Source organism: Lates calcarifer, linkage group LG13 (assembly GCF_001640805.2).
Source record: "Lates calcarifer isolate ASB-BC8 linkage group LG13, TLL_Latcal_v3, whole genome shotgun sequence".
NCBI classification, from domain to species: domain Eukaryota; kingdom Metazoa; phylum Chordata; class Actinopteri; family Centropomidae; genus Lates; species Lates calcarifer.
Genome location: NC_066845.1, coordinates 24604136 through 24625322, shown reverse-complemented (window position 1 = coordinate 24625322; position 21187 = coordinate 24604136). Strand labels below are relative to the sequence as shown.

General features: G+C 42.8%; 2 protein-coding genes across 9 annotated transcripts in view; one reads left to right on the top strand and one right to left on the bottom strand.

Annotated features, from left to right (window-relative positions):
- rusc2 (RUN and SH3 domain containing 2) overlaps nt 1–8838 on the bottom strand; it is a 36749-nt gene extending 27911 nt beyond the window's left edge. The window contains exon 1 of one of the 2 annotated variants that reach the window (XM_018682354.2): nt 8646–8838. The gene's annotated coding sequence lies outside the window, so the exon portion shown is untranslated. The remainder of the gene's footprint in view (nt 1–8645) is intronic. The other variant, XM_018682355.2, reaches the window with a different exon arrangement.
- Nucleotides 8839–12583: 3745 nt separating this feature from the next.
- On the top strand, nt 12584–19509 carry LOC108887155 (uncharacterized). Of its 7 annotated transcripts, none has more exons than XM_051075070.1 (19): nt 12584–12703; nt 12803–12855; nt 12989–13107; nt 13162–13278; nt 13318–13503; nt 13636–13833; nt 13966–14085; nt 14125–14412; nt 17878–17943; nt 18024–18062; nt 18204–18230; nt 18265–18399; nt 18499–18633; nt 18679–18801; nt 18835–18921; nt 18955–19092; nt 19165–19197; nt 19231–19313; nt 19435–19509. In XM_051075070.1, the coding sequence occupies exons 1-19, from the start codon at nt 12687–12689 to the stop codon at nt 19469–19471; spliced, it is 2001 nt and encodes a 666-aa protein (XP_050931027.1). In that variant the 5' UTR covers nt 12584–12686; the 3' UTR covers nt 19472–19509. The 7 variants fall into 7 exon arrangements, with proteins under 7 accessions (XP_050931027.1, XP_050931028.1, XP_050931031.1 ...); XM_051075071.1 differs by lacking the exon at nt 19165–19197 and having other exon boundaries at nt 13636–13860; nt 13927–13992; nt 14047–14085; nt 18955–19020; XM_051075074.1 differs by lacking the exons at nt 18835–18921; nt 18955–19092; nt 19165–19197 and adding an exon at nt 18922–18954 and having other exon boundaries at nt 13636–13860; nt 13927–13992; nt 14047–14085; nt 18499–18588; nt 18679–18723.
- The last annotated feature ends 1678 nt before the right edge of the window (nt 19510–21187 follow it).

The window sequence follows — 21187 nt, the reverse complement described above, 5'->3', positions numbered from 1 at the left end:
AATAAGCTGGTGTGAACTGATGTCCATGTACTCGTTGATACAGCGAAATGTGAAGCCTTATTGATCCTTGTAGGAAAATGCTCTTATTCCCTTTGCCTCCTCTACTGGTCAAGGGTTCAGGCCAACACTACATCATCCCTGAAGCCGGTGGAGTTTCACCTGAATAAAACGATTTCTTTAAATGTGCTATACCAGGCATTTGAACATCAATAAATTACCAAATTGCTGTTGAGTCATTAGCGAAATTACACTATTGACTGGCAGCCTCTGCCGACCTCTTCCAACCGACTTCTTGTCAAGTTAGATCTCAGAAAGAGTATAACCTTCAAAGTGTTTATTCTTTCCAGTGAAACGAAGAAAAATCCCACACAACGTGCAGGTTTACAGGGAGGATACATTTTCTTTAGAATATTCTTTGGTAATCACACCTGAATTTCACCTAAACATTGGCATACTGTCCACCTAAATTAGTTTAACCTCTAAGCCTGTTACACACTTTCCCTGCACAATGCCACATGAATACACAGTATAAACCCCACAAGTCAATCCCTTGAACTACCGGTGTTCTCTCAGGGAGCTAAAGATGAACACATGACCTTGATCCCAGCTTCCCCGAGGGCTTAGTGACAGCTTCCCCTCCTTGCCTGTTTCTCTGCCTGAACTTGAGGTGCTTACAGGCTCTTGCATAACAGTCATCCGGCGCATCGCCACCGCTGACAGGTGTTAGTGTTAAGTGACATTCCTCCACAGCAGGAGGAAAAGTGGTAGGCAGTGACTGATTGCTTCAAATGAAAATGAGGGAGTGTACAGCTAATTAGCTTAATTTTTGCAAGGAATTATGCAGCGTCATCTGCATACATGACAGCATTTCAGGGACCAGAAATGTGTTAATTTTAAAGCATTACCTGGTAAAGTCACATACATTTCCTTCCACAAATTAACTGCAAAAGCTGATATATTGCTGTTGTTGAGTGGAAAGTCTCCAAAATGTTTAGGATCTAAGAAAAGCAGTCTATGTACAGTGATGTATTTCACCATTATCCAGTGCAGTTTGTAAAGGTTAAATGAGGCTTAGAGGTGTAATCCTACCACATAAAAAAAGCCTCTGGCAGAAAATCACAAATTATAGATATTTTGGGCTTGCAGGAATGAACTTCTTGCTGAAACGCTACATTTAACTTAATTGAGTGTATGGATTCAAGTGTCAGATGGTTTTGCCTGCATCGTACTTCTTCTCAAGTGCTTGTACTTGTTTTTTGGTTTTTATCGTAACCTAAATAAACCCTCAGGGTGGGTCAAATGTAGTGGACAAATGTCCCCCACAGGGATTAATTAGGTTTGACTTTGCAGCCCCACACGTTAAGGCTTACTTCAACAAAAATACACAAGCTGCGTTGAGACCCAAATACAAAATGTCTCATTTCTGGAGCTCTTCCTCCAGCCATCACATCTCTGTGCTGACTCTGTGTTTCTTGCTGTTCTCCTCTTTCCCTGGTCAAGATCCAAGCACCACTCACTCTCTTCGCTGCCTTCCTTCGATCCATCATTGCATTACCCTCGTTTTTCCCATCCCCCCCTCGCAGCTTCACTAAATCCCTGCTCCTCTACTCGCTCTGCTTCCCCTCCATCCACCGTGTGCACTGCAGTGTGATACGTCTTTCCTTTTTCCCCACTTCTTCCTCCCTAATCGTCATCCCTCCCTCTCTCCTCTCTCACCTCCCATGCTGTTGCATATCCAACCAAGATGGACTGCAGATGGTTTCCGTCAGATCGCCTCACAGTCCCACAGTGCTTTTAGCGTAGGTGGCCACAGTAGGATTCACAACCCAATTCCTGTCGGCATGTTTGAAAGAGGAATTCTGTAATTCTTGCTGTAAATCTTCTATGTCATCTCTACCTTTCGAATTTGCAAGAGAAACTGTGCTTGAAGGCAACTTAATGCTATTTACACAAGAAACAGAGGAGAGTTTAAACCCAGCCAAACCTCTGGTCACAGGCTTGGTTTTCATGGCTGCAATTATCAATAACTTATCAGAAAATAATGAGTCATTTTCTGCCTCTAAAGTACAAAATAATATTATAGTTTTTCTGTAGCACATTTACAGTATCAGTTAGAGGGGTTAGGGTTAGTACGCTTTAGTACGTCTCTGAATAGAGGCATTATTTGCCTGTTTGATTAAATTGGACAATAAGCTGCTGTTATTAAGTGAAATATATCTTTAAAAAATAGGAAACAATCAGGCTGGCTGAAACGTTTGAAGTCAAAATTCTGATTTTATTGAGGACATTTTCCATAGCCAACATGTAACATAGCTAAACTGATGTTCAGAGAAATAAACTGCTTCATCGCTACAGATCTCATGAGCCAGAGACCATTCATACTCTATGTGTAAAACTATTTTATTGTTATTTGGCAGTGTGACTTGTCATTGTAGGAAAACCACAGGTGTAACTATTAACACTATTAATGGCTCCAGTTCCATTTAGATGTGCCAGTGAGCCAGATTAATGAGCCAAAACACACAATACAAAGGCACTGGAATTGGCATATCCAAACAGGCTGGCTATGTGGACTTTAGCTAATGGTGATTTTTTTATTATTTAATAATAAGTTCACTCTTTTTCCACTTGATACGTGGGTAATTTAATCTAGAAAATGTCAGAAAATGATGAGATGTCTCAGGTAAAGGTGGTTTAGTTCTGAGAGGCTGAATTTTTGCTTGATAAAAGACGAAAATTGACGAGATGAAATTGACCGTGTGAGACTTGCCTACACTCCTCTAAGGCAGAGATTTAATCTCTTAATCAAGCTGAATGTTTCTGCCAATAACTGTGGAACTGCAAAGGCAGCAGAGAATCCAGCCAAATAATAAGGAACCAGTGATGCATGAAGTTCAATTTGAGGATTTATATTTTTATGATGGTGAACTATAATCTAAATAATACAAGACTAAGAACTGCAGTGCTTTTGTTGTGGTTGCTGGAGAAAGTTACTGCCTCCCTGTTTCTTTCTCTTCCTCCATATTTCCACCCTGAGTGAGCAGCTGAGCGACCAGTCATCATGTAATTACAGGACTGCTGTTCAATTCCACACAACACAGTGCAGAGAAAATGTCCACAGTGTATTGATAGCGTCCCGGCAGCTCTCGGTGATCTTTCACAGTCCGACAAATGAGCACAAAATACAGAGCAGGCCAGGAAACATTCATCTGCTTCAGCAATGAACACACACACACTCACAGCTCTCCCAAACAGTCGTCTGGGTGACTTTAAATCACTGAAGCATTGCGAGCCGAGAGCCATGAAAGAAACAGAACTACCACAACAAGCTGGGGGTAAAACCTGTGTATGTGTTGTGATGTGTGTGACTCAGAAGGGGCTGATGCACATACATCATAAACATCATTCTTTTTCTTTCAGAAACATAAAATTATGGCCCAGTCCTTACAGTCTCAGAAACACACAGCCACCAGTGGAATAAACATTCATATCTTTCACATAATAACTTTTACTGAAGTATAAGTGCAAAAGTATTAGCAGCAAAATGTACTAATTGTACGTATCAAAAGCAAAAGTACTTGTCATGTACAATTGAGAGAATATCAGTGGACTATTATTATTATTGCTCCATTAATAATAAAATGTATTAATGTAAAATCTTAATCTGCAAAGCCACTAGTAACTACAGCTGTTAAATAAATGTCACAGAATAAAATATTTCTAAATCTCAAACAATTAGTCTGTTAATTGATTGGTCGATCATCAACTATTTTGTAAATTAATTCATTGTTTTAATCGATGTTTCAAGTAGAAATGTGCTAGCTCATGATTTGAAACATGCAGATCTAATGGCTTTCTATGTCATTTATCATCATAAACCAAATATATTTAGGTTTTGGACTGCTGCTGAAAAATAAACCATGACATTTCAATACGTCCATTTGTGCTCCAAATATCTATGCCAGGAATTTTCATTATTTTTGGATGTTTTATAGACAAAAGAACTCAATTAATCAATTAATCGAGAAAATAGTCAAAAGATTCTAGCTGCAGCCTTACATATTTCAGTCTGGAATGTACAGAAGTAGACATATGGAGTTAAAGGCAAACGTAAATGGAAATACTCAACTAAACTACCTCCAATTTTACTTAAATGCATAAAATAGAAGTTGTTACTTTCGCACAGTTGCAGACAGCCTGAAAAAGCAAAATGGTTTGAAGTAATCCACAGCCTTTCCTCTGGTATCCTTTTCCCACCAACAAAGAACAGGTTCAGCTTTAGTTCGTGGACCTAAATATGAACAGTTTTGAGCATTTTGACTAAAAATAAACTGGTTGCAAACCAAAAAAGTCAGTTCTCATGACAACAACAGTGGCTGTGTCATGTTCTACAGGTTGGACAGAGAATGTAATAATGGAGGAGGCATGTGAGAAATCAAGCAGTGGTCGGCTGACAAATATAAAAATACAAACGCTTGCAAGTAATCAATGCGATCCACTGTTATGCAACAGGTGTCATTAGCAACACTAACAAGGCCTCTTTGATAACTGGTGGAAACATGGGCTGGTTCGCTGGAGAGCACCAAGGTTCCAAGAATTCTGAAAGGAACCGGTTCAAGAACCAGAGATAATTAGGTGGAAAAGGGGCATGATTAGAAACCCGAAAGGATCCGGATCAGTTCCCTGAGGGATTCCTAGAGTCTTGACAATACTTTCACACATCCCTGACAGAAATGTTGCATCGGCATCACAAGATGGTTCACGTTGAGGCCAGCAGAGGCTACACGTGGACTCAGCTGGCTGTGGAGACACATGGTTGTATGACTAATATCAATGGTTTCTTTGACTGGGTGAGTCTACATAAGGTTTTCCAACACTTTCTGGCTTGCGGGTTTTAAAACACCTCCTGCTGCATTTTCAAATAAAAGCCCAAAGGTCTAGTAGGGAAAAATTTGCAGCAGATGACATGTGTTTGGACCTGTGCTCTTTCACAGGACTTAAAGAACGAGATGTTTCAGTTTAAACACAGGAGGTTAAATGCCTTGCTCGTGGGTAGCTGAGTCCAATTTGAGCCAGCAAATTTCTGACTACAGACTCAACTTTGAAACACAGGCGATTTCAGACAATTATGACAGCAATTATCATAAATTTACATTTAGATAAATGTGCTTTTCCTCCTCTAAGTAAACAGTTTAACCTCCAAATAAATATATCTTGATGGTAATACCCTTTTTTAAATGGCATGGTTGCAGATATTTATAGCATTAATGGCATCAATGGGAACAGCATGGTCAAAGCTCCAGGCTACACAAGCACAAGTTGTGTGGTGTGCTTGTTTTTTGTTTGTAATGCATCAATAATAGTGAGTATAGACAAAAAAAAGCTTTGCAGGATGTTGGCATGCCTTGAAAAGTTCTCAAAATAATTATGTTGTTGAAATGTAATCCTTCAACACTGGACAACCTTCAAAACAAGCCAACTAAAGCATTTATTTAGGTGACACTTTTTTTTTGCACTGAGCACAGCTGCAGACAAACACTATCTATTCAGGGAAACTAGATAACACAACACAATGGGACCTGCATGATATCTGCGTACAGGAGCTTTTACAAATCTGAGATACTCGCACACGATAGCTTAAATCACAACACACATTAGCAGGAATCAAAACACACACTCACACACTGAGAAACTATGCACATCCGGCCTCCGCAGGGTCCTCGGTTACATAACGCAAAGAGACACATTCCAAGATCGGGAGGAGCAGCTGAACACTGAGAGTCTGAACGTCACCTGACACACTGAATCAGTTGTGGTTTAAAAAAAAAAAAAGATGTGTACAATGACGATGCCAAGGCTTTAACCTGGTAATATCATCATGATTAGCTTCGCCGTCACACGTCCCTTCACAACAACTGGTGGCGCAGACAGAATCAACACTGGAGAATGTACAACGGTGAAAACATGACAGTGCTTCAAACTGATGCTGCTGCTACATTTCACTATGAACAGAGCTGCTCTCTGCCGGTGTTTCATTCATTTATCAAGCAAATATACAAACATTCACTAGCTTCAAATTTTGCAAGGCTCTGCTGCTTTGTTTTTTTTAGACAATTGGACAAAGCAAGCTATGTGACGTTTGAAATTTGATCATTTGTGATGATAAAATAATCTGATAAATCGCGATAATAATCAAGAGATCAAATAGTTCTTGGTTCCAAGAATTATATAAACTCCTAGTAGTAATTTCATTAGCGATTTAACGGCTAATTTTTCTTGATCAATCAGTTAATCCTTTGTTTGCCATTCCTGCTCAAAGAATTACTTAAACAATTAATTGGTCACCAAAATAGTTGATTTATTTTCTGCTACGTAAGTGACTAAGCTCCAATGCAGCCAAGGTTCAGACTCTTCAGTCAAATTTAGACATAAAGGGAATCATAAAAGATAGCAACTGTTAAAGTAGAGACTTAATTTTGCATTTTACATAACTAGCTTCATGAGTGAGGACTAGCAGTTAGTATCCAGATTTGGGCATTTACTACGACAGGACTGACCTTTTGGATTTATTGACAGATGTTAGCTAACCAAGAGGAATTCAAACAAACCAATCTGTGAATATCTTAAGAAAGGTATTCTGATCTGATATCTGCAGCTCAGCTGAAGCACTCTTGTTTTTAATTTGTGGATTTAAACCCCTGTCTTGACACTTTAAGAAAGCAATGACGCAGTTTGGACCCTGGTGTGGATTGGAGGACATATTGTGACCTTTAACGTTGCTCTAAGCCTGCTGATCTTCAAATCTCTCTTGATCTGTTTTCGTCTTTGATCAGGGAGTTTATTTAATGTCAGCTTGATTGCAGCAGAATGGAGGGTTTATCTCTGTTTTGCAGCAGAATCATATCAGTATATTTGCATTGTCTCTCAAGGCACTACAAACCTTACACGTGCCAGGTGGGTAAAAAGAGAAAAAACACTAATAATCTAAATTATTCTCAACTTCTCAGCTGTCTGCACCCTACTTTCTCCAAACTATTACTACTACTATTTTGATAAGACTGCTGTTGCTGCCAGAAGTACTACCCACAACCATTACTTCCTACTGTCGCTGCAAGTAAGAAGTAGGGTGCCAAAACGTTGACAGGATAATAGGGTCTTAAACAAATCTGACTCTGGATCTGGAGACCAGGGAACAAGGCAGAGAAAACATATAATAAGAAACTAACTATGTACTGATCTCTCCCCTTTGCTTTCCTCTTGAGATTATCCAGCACAGGATCACGTAGGTAAGTAGACCACCTAATCTACATGTTGTTCTGGTCTCAATCCTTAATGTCTTATGTTTAACTTCAAAATCAACAATATAAAATTAAATAATATAAAAAATAATGATACAGTCAGATAATAATTACACAAAATATATAGTAGAAATCAAAGGAAACAACTAACTCCCTATAAAAACACCCTTAAATACAAAACATGTCACTGAGAGATCAATCATTTTGATAATTTACACCGAGAACACATTTAATATTAATAAATATAAGTGGCAAAACTTACAGGTTAATTCTGTAGACTTGGCATGGGGTTTACTCTACATTCCCACCATATTGCAATGGACCTCATTACACCAACTAGCACAAGACAACTGGTATACATTAGGAAGTACAGTGAGAGAGCCTTCAAAATAAAAGCCTGTGAGTGTGCACAACTTATAAAAATCAACGCCCTACTACATGTACAAAGCAACAACACTCTCTTGGAAAAACTGACTGAATCATATCATTGCATTGTATCCAGAATAAAACGTTGGCTAATTACAAATAACACTGAATTAAGTGAACTTCCTGGGTGTCTAGCCGATGAGATTTTTAATTATTCTTTATCTTATATTTTCTGATTCTGTTCCTTACATCTTTGAAAATATATACATATTTACTATGGTTTGATTACTAATCTCTTCGCTTGGATAAGTATCAAACAGGCTTATAAATTAATGGATAAATTCATATTCATTCAAATAACCAAGCTTTTGTAAGACATCATTTCTCAATTCAGCCAAGCTTTTATTTTGTATTTTAAGCGGAAGTCGCACTTCTTCACTTCCTCGAGCTTTACACTGATTGTATGCCGCTGTTGTTTCTTCTAATATGGGATCAATATGATTACATAGGGGGTGCAGGCCGCTGCTGTGGCAACGTTAAACCACATCAGTTTCTCATAAACGAATTGATCCCGTTTCTCACTGTCAAATTAAGCACGTTAATCCAGTTTCCACGGCTTTTTAACGATGAAACACCGATGATGTGTTCGACCGTTACCATCCGCTCCCCTGCCTTTGTGCCACTGCGATAAAAAATACATAACGCCACCAGCTAAGCTAGCATCATCTATCGGCTACTTATCAAACAGTTATTTAACATTAAACGAAAATGACAGTCTGTTTAAAGATGACATGGCGGTTACAGACAGAAAATATGTTGGAAACCGAGGCTGCCGTCCCTCCCGTTATGACCGAACGAGGCATCATTTTTTCAGCCTCCGCCGCCGCGACGCGATGCTGCTGAACGGAGCCTTTTCTTTTTCTTTCCTCCGTCTTTTCTCCTCCAACTCTGACCACTAAAATCAAAAGTCAACACACTCACCTTGTCGCAGGCGGTCGGCGTTGGGCCTGTTTTCGGTAAAAAGCATGTGTAAGCGCGGTAGATAGACCGGAGCTGGTGGCGAGCAGCAGCTAGTCCTTGACGTGTGGGGATATTGTTTTCTCTGTGAGGGAGAGGGACTGCGGGGCAGACAGCGGCGGTGCATCGCAGGATGGGCAGGGCCGGAGCGGCACGTCAGCCTGAGGTCACAGCTTGGTCCCAGACTGGATTATCTAACCCTGGGTGGGACGGCTGGTACTCATTAGGCTTTTCACCTCAGGAAGGGACCCAATTAAACTAAACAGATTAGAACAAATGCACAGTTCACCTGATGATAACAATAATAATAGTTATTTGCAGTAGCTATTGGCATTATTCTACATATACCCGATTTTACTGTGTATGGCCAGTTTGCAGGGGCTGCTATTTTCTGATAAAAGGCAAAATGCGTCTCAACATACCATCATAAATGAAGCACTGTGGTGTGGCTACAAATCATATCCTCCATACATACGGGAACATGTTTACTTGGTACTGACCCCAGCAAAAGTGCACATTTTCATCATTTTTATTTATTTTTCTTTCTTTTTGTGAGAGTCAAATTCAAAAAATCCCACTTAAATCACAATATATGTCAAAATAATTGCAATATTTTTGTTTTAGCACATCGTTCAGTCCTATTATGTGAGGCTTGAAAGAACAGAAATTTCCAGACTCTATACAGAATACAGCGATTGAGAGAGACAGGAGACACTTTATAAATGTGAAGTGATCAAACTCCACAGAGTTAGAGAGAACGGAATAAATAAGATTTTGTTTATGTGGAATAAATCACAGGGTTCTCCAAAAGAGCTATACATCTCAGACAAAGCCGTCACAGTTACAATCAATGTAGTTTCTCCAAGTTATGCAAAAGGCGAGATGATGTAATTCTCACAAGCTGAGAATCAGCTTCAATTTTGACTTAACAAGACCTAAACTTATTACTTAAACTTAATTATTTCGAACCATTGTCCAGAGCTGCAATGTTCAATTCATCATACTCTGATCTCGATTTGACTCCATTTATCTCATGTAACCTCACAAAGATTGTCAGCCACCCTCCCCAGCCCTGCTGAGAGTCAGCAGTTTAACAGAGCACAGTGTCTATATGAAACCTTTATGTTCCCTGTGAGAAAACTGTATCACTGCTGCAGCAGCAAAAAATAAAACAGAATAAAACAGTATAGCCGATTATTCAAGATCACTGAACAGGAGCTGTTATAACTGTAGTGAGGAGCATAAAACCAACAAATAAATAACATTAAAATATTTCTGGTACATTCACAGGTCAGACCTACCAGATGGATGCATACAAAACAGTGTATTGTGTATACAGAAATAGGCCCGGATGAGCAGATGTGCCAGCCTCTAATCATTTTCCATCTAAACTAACTACAACCGTTGTTCCTCTTAAATTACAACATGCTTCTGTGCTGAAACTGGTGGTTAAACAAAAGTCACTTGAAAATTAGAGATGAGGCAAAATATCATCACGCCATCGAGCCTGAGAGCTGGTGTATACCCAACAAAAACAGCCTCAAGCTCTGACCAGATTCACTTCTCTGATGTAAAACAACTCTTCATATTTAAGCAGTGATTCATTCAACAGAATCAGAGTTTGCCACTTACTTAATAACTGTTATTTTGATCATGGATGTGCAAAAGACATTGTTGTTTCATCAGATAGCCTATCTGAGGGAGGTTGCCAAGACTTTTTTCTGCAAACAAAAGAAAAATTGTTAGGTCTAACACTATAAATGATGATGGAAAGTTGCTTCAGATGACTGCAATCAGATGACTTTTGTATTTTTTGGAGAATGCCCAAGTTCAACCAAAGATGGTCTGTTATTTGCACTGAAACACATGAAATCATATTCATCTCCAGGGACATTTACTGGCTTTTCATTTTATTGTAAGTCTTCAGTTGTTCTGCACATTTCATTTACACAAATAATACCAATATTATTTCTGTATTACCCTGATTTTCACTCATGTAATATAATACACACCACTAAAATCTGGCACAATATTCCAACCATTCAACTATGTTTTAAAGCATCTGCTTGTGTCAGGACAGGATATTTCCTCCCTAAATTTCTTTGTGGTTTCTTTAGGGAAAATGAGGCAGAATTATCTGCTCCAGAAAAATATTATTACCCCAGTTACTTTGAACATGGTCTGTACTGTGGTGTATCAACCCATGTTCAGGTATAGGGGCAAAAGGGGTTTAAGGGATGCTTATATACTGTCTAAATATATTGATACTAATTTAATCTAGTTGTAAAAGTGATAAAACCTGTGCTAAATAAGAGAGAATCAGATACTTAAATAATCCTTTCTTCCCTTACAAAGGCTGAGCTCCATCTACTGGCTATGTTATGTTATTGCGTTTACCAAAGGGTATATTTTGAGCCTACGTGCTTTTGCGGAAAGATTATTCCCTGTACATAGAAGGGGTTTCTGCTATAAAGAGCCAGATGCACAATGGAGACCTACATTTCCCAGCACCCCAGAATGACTTCAGTGGTTGAATAGAAAATGTTCTCTGTGAGCTAAAAGGCTGAATATTCCAGAAACCCATCCAGAATGCCCAAAAAAGACATTAGAGACACATGAGACATTTTAATTTGAAATGAGGTCTTTACTCAAAATAAAATAAAATAAAAACACAAGAAAGGTGTACAGGAGTTGTTATGTGGTCTGTTTTATTCACCTTTGATTAGATAATCATCATCTGAGACTACTGTTGTCACACTTGTAGCTGCACACTTAAAAGTCCAGTTCATTTAAAAAAAAAAAAAAAAATCAAAATTGAAGCAAAAATACAGTATCTCACATTTCAGCAACCATTTTATTATATGTTCTCAAGGGACAATACTATAGAAATGAAACTTATATATATATACTTTAGAGTAGTCAGTGTACAGCTTGTATAGCAGTATAGATTTACTATCCACTAAAAATTACTCAACACACAGCCATTATTGTCCAAATAGCTGGCAACACAAGTGAGTACACCCCTAGTGATACGTGTACATGTCATTCAAACATGCAAAGCCACATGTCCTGTTCATCATGTTCATGTTTTTTGCCTGCTTGACTGGACTATACAAATTTGTGTATCATGGATTAGAGCTGTTAAATTTTGTGTTAAATTTTGTGCACAAACCTGCAAACAGTTTGCAAGCAGTCCAAGAGCATGAATTACTGGAACCATGTCCTGTGGTCTGACGAGACTTGAAGATAAACTTGTTTGGCTCAGATGGTGTCCGGCATAAGTCTTGCTTACAGTCAAGCATGGTGGTGGTAGCGTCATGGTCTGGGGTTGCATGAGTGCTGCCAGGACTGGGGGGCTGCGGTTCATTGAGGGAATCATGAATTCTAGCATGTACTGTGACATTCTGAAGCAGAGCATGATCCCCTCCATTCAGAAACTGGGCCACATGGCCGTTTTCCAACATGATAACGACCCCAGACACATCTCCAAGATGACAACTGCCTTGCTGAGGAAGCTGAAGGTTAAGGTGATGGAGTGGCCAAGTATGTCTCCAGACCTGAACCCAATTGAGCACCTGTAGGGCATCCTCAAGCAGAAGGTGGAGGAACTCAAGGTGTGTAACATGCACCAGCCATAATTCAATTCAACTCAATTCAATTCAATTCAATTCAATTTTATTTATATAGCACTGAATCACAACAAAAGTCATCTCAAGGCACTTTTCATGTAGAGCAGGTCTAGACCATACTCTTTAAAATATGGTATTTACAGAGAGATGATGTTTCATGATGAATCCAGGCCTGTTAAGGCCACCTGTTTCCAATCAATCATTTAGGAAGCAAGAGTTTTGATTGGCTGTCAAAACAAGATAAATTAACTACACTGGAACTTTCCTGACACTGCACCACTGAGGAAGGAAAACAGGATTGTGGTGGCATTGGGTCAGTTGAAACAAGACAAAGAGGCAGTTCAGCTTGCATTTGGTCACATTTCTGGCTGAAGCCATGGGACTTCTCTTACGGTACTTTAAAATGATCTGTGTTCAATATGATGCTTTTTAAAAATATATTGATTATTAGAAATGTCTGACAGTACCATTTATCATGGCTTTCTTTTATAGTGTGGTGCTGCTATGGATGCTCTCAATTGGAGAACTTCAAGCATACTCTAAAGGTAAGATTGTAATTTTGCATGCTGTGTTTAAAGTTCTGAACCTTTTTTTAGAGTAATACAATTACTGATCAGGAAAGTTAGAATTTCTGGTTTTGAGGCTTTTTGTTCACGTAACGTTCCATTTTGTTTTCAGCTCCCTATATTGGCTTTGAGGGTGGCTATCAAAATCCTGATGCTAGTAAATCCCAGAAGATTTCAAGTTATAGGCCCCAGGTGCCTAGCTACGAACCCAAGCACCAGCCCAGGCCCCAGGTGCCAAGCTACGAACCAAGGCCCCAGGTTCCAAGCTACCAGCCCAGGCCCCAGGTTCCAAGCTACCAGCCCAAGCCCCAGCCCAGGCCCCAGGTTCCAAGCTACCAGCCCAAGCCCCAGCCCAGGCCCCAGGTTCCAAGCTACCAGCCCAAGCCCCAGCCCAGGCCCCAGGTTCCAAGCTACCAGCCCAAGCCCCAGCCCAAGCCCCAGGTTCCAAGCTACGAACCAAGGCCCCAGGTTCCAAGCTACCAGCCCAAGCCCCAGCCCAGGCCCCAGGTTCCAAGCTACCAGCCCAAGCCCCAGCCCAGGCCCCAGGTTCCAAGCTATGAACCAAGGCCCCAGGTACCTAGCTACCAGCCCAAGCCCCAGGTGCCAAGCTACGAACCAAGGCCCCAGGTACCTAGCTACCAGCCCAAGCCCCAGGTGCCTAGCTATGAACCTAAGCCCCAGATTACTTCCTTTCAGCCAAGGTCCCAGGCATCTTACCAGCCCAGGCCCCAGGTGCCCAGCTATGAGCCCAGGCCCCAGGTTCCAAGCTACCAGCCCAAGCCCCAGCCCAGGCCCCAGGTTCCAAGCTACGAACCAAGGCCCCAGGTGGCAAGCTACGAACCCAAGCCCCAGCCCAGGCCCCAGGTGCCAAGCTACGAACCAAGGCCCCAGGTTCCAAGCTACCAGCCCAAGCCCCAGCCCAGGCCCCAGGTTCCAAGCTACGAACCAAGGCCCCAGGTTCCAAGCTACGAACCAAGGCCCCAGGTGCCAAGCTATGAACCCCAGCCCCAGCCCAGGCCCCAGGTGCCCAGCTACCAGCCCAGGCCCCAGGTTCCAAGCTACGAACCCAAGCCCCAGCCCAGGCCCCAGGTGCCCAGCTACCAGCCCAGGCCCCAGGTGCCAAGCTACGAACCAAGGCCCCAGGTTCCAAGCTACCAGCCCAAGCCCCAGCCCAGGCCCCAGGTTCCAAGCTACGAACCAAGGCCCCAGGTGCCAAGCTATGAACCCCAGCCCCAGCCCAGGCCCCAGGTGCCCAGCTATGAACCCAAGCCTCAGCCCAGGCCCCAGGTTCCAAGCTACCAGCCCAAGCCTCAGCCCAGGCCCCAGGTTCCAAGCTACCAGCCCAAGCCTCAGCCCAGGCCCCAGGTTCCAAGCTACCAGCCCAAGCCTCAGCCCAGGCCCCAGGTTCCAAGCTACCAGCCCAAGCCTCAGCCCAGGCCCCAGGTTCCAAGCTACGAACCAAGGCCCCAGGTGCCAAGCTACGAACCCAAGCCCCAGCCCAGGCCCCAGGTTCCAAGCTACGAACCAAGGCCCCAGGTGCCAAGCTACCAGCCCAAACCCCAGCCCAGGCCCCAGGTGCCCAGCTACCAGCCCAGGCCCCAGGTGCCCAGCTACCAGTCCAGCAGTAATACTGGTTTTGCTCCCCTTCCTTCCCAGTCTGAAGGCACAACTGGTGTTGGCTACAGGTAAACATAGGGCATATGGGATGTCCAACAATCCAAAAGGTAATATCTAATTTTGACCTAGTGATGTGTCTAACCTGAAATAAGATGGCTACCTCAACACCACTGAATCTCTCTTTTTCAGACCTGCCACCTCAGGAGGTGCATCATCTCTTCAATGAATTGATCTCTTTGAAAAATAAAATGCAGTTTGTCTATATGTGTGTGTGGACAGTAACTTATTAACAGTTATCTTCACTGAATCATGTTAGCCACAGTGAAGTCACACTTTGTGGGGGCAAATACCTGGTGCCACTGGCTTGTCTTGAAGACTTGGTGGTGGACTGACTATCTGCAGTCTAAGCCTTCAAAAGTTGATCCTGACGCTACCTGTACCGTATGCTGTGGTTTTGTGAGACCGATACTTACTCGCTGCTCTACGTGCTCTCTTCACTTTCTATCTTGAAGTTTTGTTATACACTGTCTGCTGCTTTGTACTAAATTTTTTTTTATTTATTTTTGATCACACCTGTTGATATATTCTTTGACTCTAGCCTGGTCATGTCCGTTTAGTTTAGCTGTTTGTAGCCTCATTAGCCTTTCTTAAATTGTACCCTCACCCTCTCATTCCTACAGCTAACCTAGCTTAAACTATCATGGCTTGTGTTAGCTGTTCTGCTCTTAAGGACAGGGTGTCTCTGCTAGAGATGTGTCCATCAACAGGAGCAGCTCCTTTCTCCTAGCATTACTTTAGATATGATGGGCACTCCAGATAGTGTTAAAAGAAGTCAGCAGGCTGCAGGGCCTTCTATCAGCCCCCCCCTTCCTCTGGAACAACCTCTCTGATATTAGGCTGACTCTGTTCAGGCCTTTAAATCCAAACTAAAAACTCATCTCTATGCTTTAACTTTTTGGCTAGCATATTATTCTGATTCCTATTTCAGGTTACCATTTTTCCTTTGGGTTGGGTCAGTCTCAATGCATCAGTTAAGCTTAGTAGTTATTAAATGTCCATTATGTCCTGCTGACAAGATTACTATAAACAGTCTTAATATCACTACATCACTGTTTCTTCCCTCAAGCACATTAGTGCCCAGGTTGTGCTTCTCTCTCTCTCTTCTATTGTCTCTTACTGCAGGGTTCTGCCTCGGGAGCTGGAGAGTCTCCTGCTGCTCCCATGATCCAGCTCAACCCATGATGTCAAAATAATTAATTTGACTTAGTCTGTGTATCTGCAATGTTGTCTTGCCCCCCCATTTAAACCCAACCGGTCGAGGCAGATGGCCGCCCACCCCGAGTCTGGTTCTGTTCAAGGTTTCTGCCTCTTAAAAGGAAGTTTTTCCTTGCCACAGTCGCCCAGTGCTGGTGGGATCTGTTGGGTTTCTCTCTGTAAAATTTATATGATAAAGTGTGGTCTAGACCTGCTCTATATGTACAGTGCCTCAAGATAACTTCTGTTGTGAACTGGTGCTATATAAATAAAATTTGACTTGACTTCAGTGACTGCAATGCATATAAACCCTAATGCTAGTTTAGTTTTGAGTTCTAGCATAGTCTCTGGGCTGATGGTATTAAAATGTCACTGGGGTTAGTTGTAATCTATGCAAAATTCATCTCAAGTACAACCTTCCATACTTGATATGGTCAGTACTGAAGAATCTTGAGTTCAATTCAATTCAATTTTATTTAATTTATATAGCGCCATATCACAACAACAGTCATCTCAAGGCACTTTTCATATAGAGCAGGTCTAGACCGTACTCTTTAAAATAGGTATTTACAGAGAGAAACCCAACAAATCCCACCATGAGCAGCACTAGGCGACAATGGCAAGGAAAAACTTCCTTTTAAGTTAAACAGCTATATATTAGTTTAGGTCTATTTTGGTAGTAATGAACTTTATTTGCAATCCTACTGCTTTAACTGGTAGGACTTCTGTGGTTTCTTTAGGGCATGTGAGGCAGAATTATCTGCTCCAGAAAGCTATTGCCCCAGTTACTTTGAACATGTGGCGCATCAACCCTTTCAGGTATAGAGGCAAAAAAGGGTTTAAGGGATGCTTGTATACCTTCTAAATATATACATTTACCAGCACCCCAGAATGACTTCAGTGGTTGAATAGAAAATGTCCTCCGTGAGCTAAAAGGCTGCATATTCCAGAAACCCATCCATAATGTCCAAAAAAGACATTAGAGACACATGAGACATTTTACTTTGAAATGAGGTCTTTACTCAAGATTAAAAAAACACAAGAAAGGTGTACAGGAGTTGTTATGTGGTCTGTTTTATTCACATTTGATTAGATAATCATTTGAGATTAATGTTGTCACACTTGTAGCTGCACACTTAAAAGTCCAGTTCATTTTTTAAAATCAAAATTAAAGTGGGATATATCTGTAGGAGACTTTTTAGCATCACTTGTGTCTGTGATTAAATTATGCATGTCTGAAGGGAATTTTGTTTTGTAACCTTTTTCTGTATGTCTGGACGGTCTCAAACTCTTCACTAAGCTTAATTTGTATACAATGAAAAATTATTTTCTTCAAACAGAGATGAGCCTGATGCAAACTGAACCACCCAATAAAAGCAGATATGGACTTGAAGCCAAGTAAAACAAAAGGGGAATCAGATGATGGCTATAATCAACCCTTGACATAAAAAGACAAAAGACACAGACTAGATAGTGTGGTGCACTTTGGTCGAAACTATTTCTAAAAGCAGCCTTCTCTGAACACCTGTGTTTCATGATGAATCCAGCCCTGTTAAGGCCACCTGTTTCCAATCAATCATTTAGGAAGCAAGAGTTTTTGATTGGCTGTCAAAACAAGATAAATTAACTACACTGGAAACTTCCTGACACTGCACCACTGAGGAAGGAAAACAGGATTGTGGTGGCATTGGGTCAGTTGAAACAAGACAAAGAGGCAGTTGCATTTGGTCACATTTCTGGCTGAAGCCATGGGACTTCTCTTACGGTACTTTAAAATGATCTGTGTTTGATATGATGCTTTTAAAAAATATATTGATTATTAGAAATGTCTGACAGTACCATTTATCATGGCTTTCTTTTATAGTGTGGTGCTGCTATGGATGCTCTCAATTGGAGAACTTCAAGCATACTCTAAAGGTAAGATTGTAATTTTGCATGCTGTGTTTAAAGTTCTGAACCTTTTTTTAGAGTAATACAATTACTGATCAGGAAAGTTAGAATTTCTGGTTTTGAGGCTTTTTGTTCACGTAACGTTCCATTTTGTTTTCAGCTCCCTATATTGGCTTTGAGGGTGGCTATCAAAATCCTGATGCTAGTAAATCCCAGAAGATTTCAAGTTATAGGCCCCAGGTGCCTAGCTACAAACCAAGGCCCCAGGTTCCAAGCTACCTGCCCAAGCCCCAGCCCAGGCCCCAGGTTCCAAGCTACCAGCCCAAGCCCAGCCCAGCAAGCCCAGCCCAGTTCCAAGCTACCAGCCAAGCCCAGCCAGGCCCCAGGTTCCAAGCTACCAGCCCAAGCCCCAGCCCAGGCCCCAGGTTCCAAGCTACCAGCCCAAGCCCCAGCCCAGCCCCCAAGCTACCAGCCCAAGCCCCAGCCCAGGCCCCAGGTTCCAAGCTACCAGCCCAAGCCCCAGCCCAGGCCCCAGGTTCCAGCCCAAGCCCCAGCCCAGGCCCCAGGTGCCTAGCTATGAGCCCCAGCCCCAGGTGCCTAGCTATGAAGCCCAGCCCAGCCCCCCAGCCCAGGCCCCAGGTGCCTAGCTATGAACCCAAGCCCCAGATTACTTCCTTTCAGCCAAGGTCCCAGGCATCTTACCAGCCCAGGCCCCAGGTTCCAAGCTACCAGCCCAAGCAGCAGCCTCAGCCCAGGCCCCAGGTTCCCAGCTACCAGCCCAAGCAGCAGCCTCAGCCCAGCCCCAGGCCCAGGTGCCCAGCTACCAGCCCAAGCAGCAGCCTCAGCCCAGCCCAGCCCCAGGTGCCCAGCTACCAGCCCAAGCAGCAGCCTCAGCCCAGGCCCCAGGTGCCCAGCTACCAGCCCAAGCAGCAGCCTCAGCCCAGGCCCCAGGTGCCAAGCTACCAGCCCAAGCAGCAGCCTCAGCCCAGGCCCCAGGTGCCAAGCTACCAGCCCAAGCAGCAGCCTCAGCCCAGGCCCCAGGTGCCCAGCTACCAGCCCAAGCAGCAGCCTCAGCCCAGGCCCCAGGTGCCCAGCTACCAGCCCAAGCCCCAGATTACTTCCTTTCAGCCAAGGTCCCAGGCATCTTACCAGCCCAGGCCCCAGGTTCCAAGCTACCAGCCCCAGCCCAGGCCCCAGGTTCCAAGCTATGAACCAAGGCCCCAGGTTCCAAGCTACCAGCCCCAGCCCGGGCCCCAGGTTCCAAGCTATGAACCAAGGCCCCAGGTTCCAAGCTACCAGCCCCAGCCCAGGCCCCAGGTTCCAAGCTATGAACCAAGGCCCCAGGTGCCACGCTACGAACCCAAGCCCCAGCCCAGGCCCCAGGTGCCCAGCTACGAACCAAGGCCCCAGGTGCCAAGCTACCAGCCCCAGCCCAGGCCCCAGGTGCCACGCTACGAACCAAGGCCCCAGGTGCCAAGCTACCAGCCCCAGCCCAGGCCCCAGGTGCCACGCTACGAACCAAGCTACCAGCCCAAGCAGCAGCCTCAGCCCAGGCCCCAGGTTCCAAGCTACCAGCCCAAGCAGCAGCCCCAGGTGCCCAGCTACCAGTCCAGCAGTAATACTGGTTTTGATCCCCTTCCTTCCCAGTCTGAAGGCACAACTGGTGTTGGCTACAGGTAAACCTAGGCTGTATGGGATGTCCAACAATCCAAAAGGTAATATCTAATTTTGACCTAGTGATGTGTCTAACCTGAAATAAGATGGCCAACTGAACACCACTGAATATCTCTTTTTCAGACCTGCCACCTCAGGAGGTGCATCATCTCTTCAATGAATTGATCTCTTTGAAAAATAAAATGCAGTTTGTCTATACGTGTGTTTGTGGGCAGTAATTTCTTAACAGTTCATTCTTATCTTCACATGCTTCATGTTAGCCACAGTGAAGTCCCACTTTTTGGGGGCAAATACCTGGTGCCACTGGCTTGTCTTGAAGACTTGGTAGTGGACTGACTACCTGCAGTCTAAGCCTTCAAAAGTTGATCGCTTCAGTGATTGCAATGCATATAAACCTTAATGCTAGTTTAGTTTTGAGTTCTAGCATAGTCTCTGGGCTGATGGTATTAAAATGTCACTGGGGTTAGTTGTAATCTATGCAAAATTCATCTCAAGTACAACCTTCCATACTTGATATGGTCAGTACTGAAGAATCTTGAGTTCAACAGCTTTAGGTCTATTTTGGTAGTAATTGACTTTCTTTGCAATCCTACTGCTTTAACTAATAGGACTTCTATTTTCAAATCTGTCATGACCAGGGCCATGCTCTAGTTCATCAAGAACTTCAATATTATCCCAGAAGAGCAAAGAGGAGGGTGGTCTTCCACTGGCTTTATTGAAAATGTGTTTCTAACAAGATGGAGTGGTTGAATTTCTTAAAGTACATCCCCCCCCCAACTCCAGTTAAATTAAACATTGAATAAAATCCCACATAAGCACATAGTTGAAAAAAATGTCCTGACATGTAAAAGTTTTTGCAACATTTGCATGGCTGATAACGTGACCATTTTGTGTTGCAATGACATACTTGAGGGCTACTATATTGTCAAATCTGCAATAACTGTTTTTGGCCACTTGGGGACAGTGGAGACCAGTTGTGAACACAACATAGACACGCTGAGACACAACCTTGTGGGATGATATGGCCAACATGTTTGGAAACACTTACAAATCCAGCCTATACAGAGCACCAGTAACACTCGTTTGGAGCCGTTTCTATGATCTCCTGATGAATGCAAGTCTTGCTTTTGATTTGCACCAACTCTTGTGACAAATATCTGGCTCTTATTGATGAGTGTTATCACAGGAAAATATCTTTTTCTGGCCCCACTCAGCTGATAGTTCACTTTCTAACTTTACATTATTGTTTTGGTCTCATGCAGAGGAAAATGCACATGAGGTTAGGTTCAGGTCTATGCTTGATTGCCATTTGCTTCCATGTTAACTACATGTATTTTCTTTTGGTGGGCACTATGGGCCCCTCACCACACAGTCTGGACACCATAGTGGTAGATCCAGGAATGGAAGGCAGATGGACCACTGCTCGTATATCTAAATTTCTTGTGACACCAATGGCATCAAAAACCAAAATTTGCACTTTAGGCATAGTGGTTTTTGGCATGAATTTAACTGAATATTTCTGCCATTGTTTGTGTTTTTTCTTGAGACATCTAGGTCTTGATTTCAAAAGGTTCTTGCACTGAATAGTCTTAGTGGCAGGTGCTTAGGAAACACACTTGATGGGAAACGGGTCAAAACATTTTATCGTGCATTGCATCTACACAAACATCAAACATTTCCTGTTTTATTATCTTTTAGGGAAGCTAGTAGTTATCTCTGTGTAAGCGAAAGTATGCTAACACATGCGAGGCACAAACTGGGGCTAAGTTCATCAAAATATCCGCCATGTAAAGTGTCTCATGGCCTACCGTGAGTTGAGAAATCCAAATTCCTACCTTCACCTCAGTCGTTGAATGCAGCATAAGAGCCGCCCCGC

Coding starts and splice junctions, on each gene's coding strand:
- LOC108887155 (XM_051075070.1), top strand. Junction 13,834..13,965: donor GCTACGAACCAAGGCCCCAG/GTTCCAAGCTAC, acceptor CCCAGGCCCCAG/GTGCCCAGCTACCAGCCCAG. Junction 18,634..18,678: donor AGCCTCAGCCCAGGCCCCAG/GTGCCAAGCTAC, acceptor CCCAGGCCCCAG/GTGCCCAGCTACCAGCCCAA.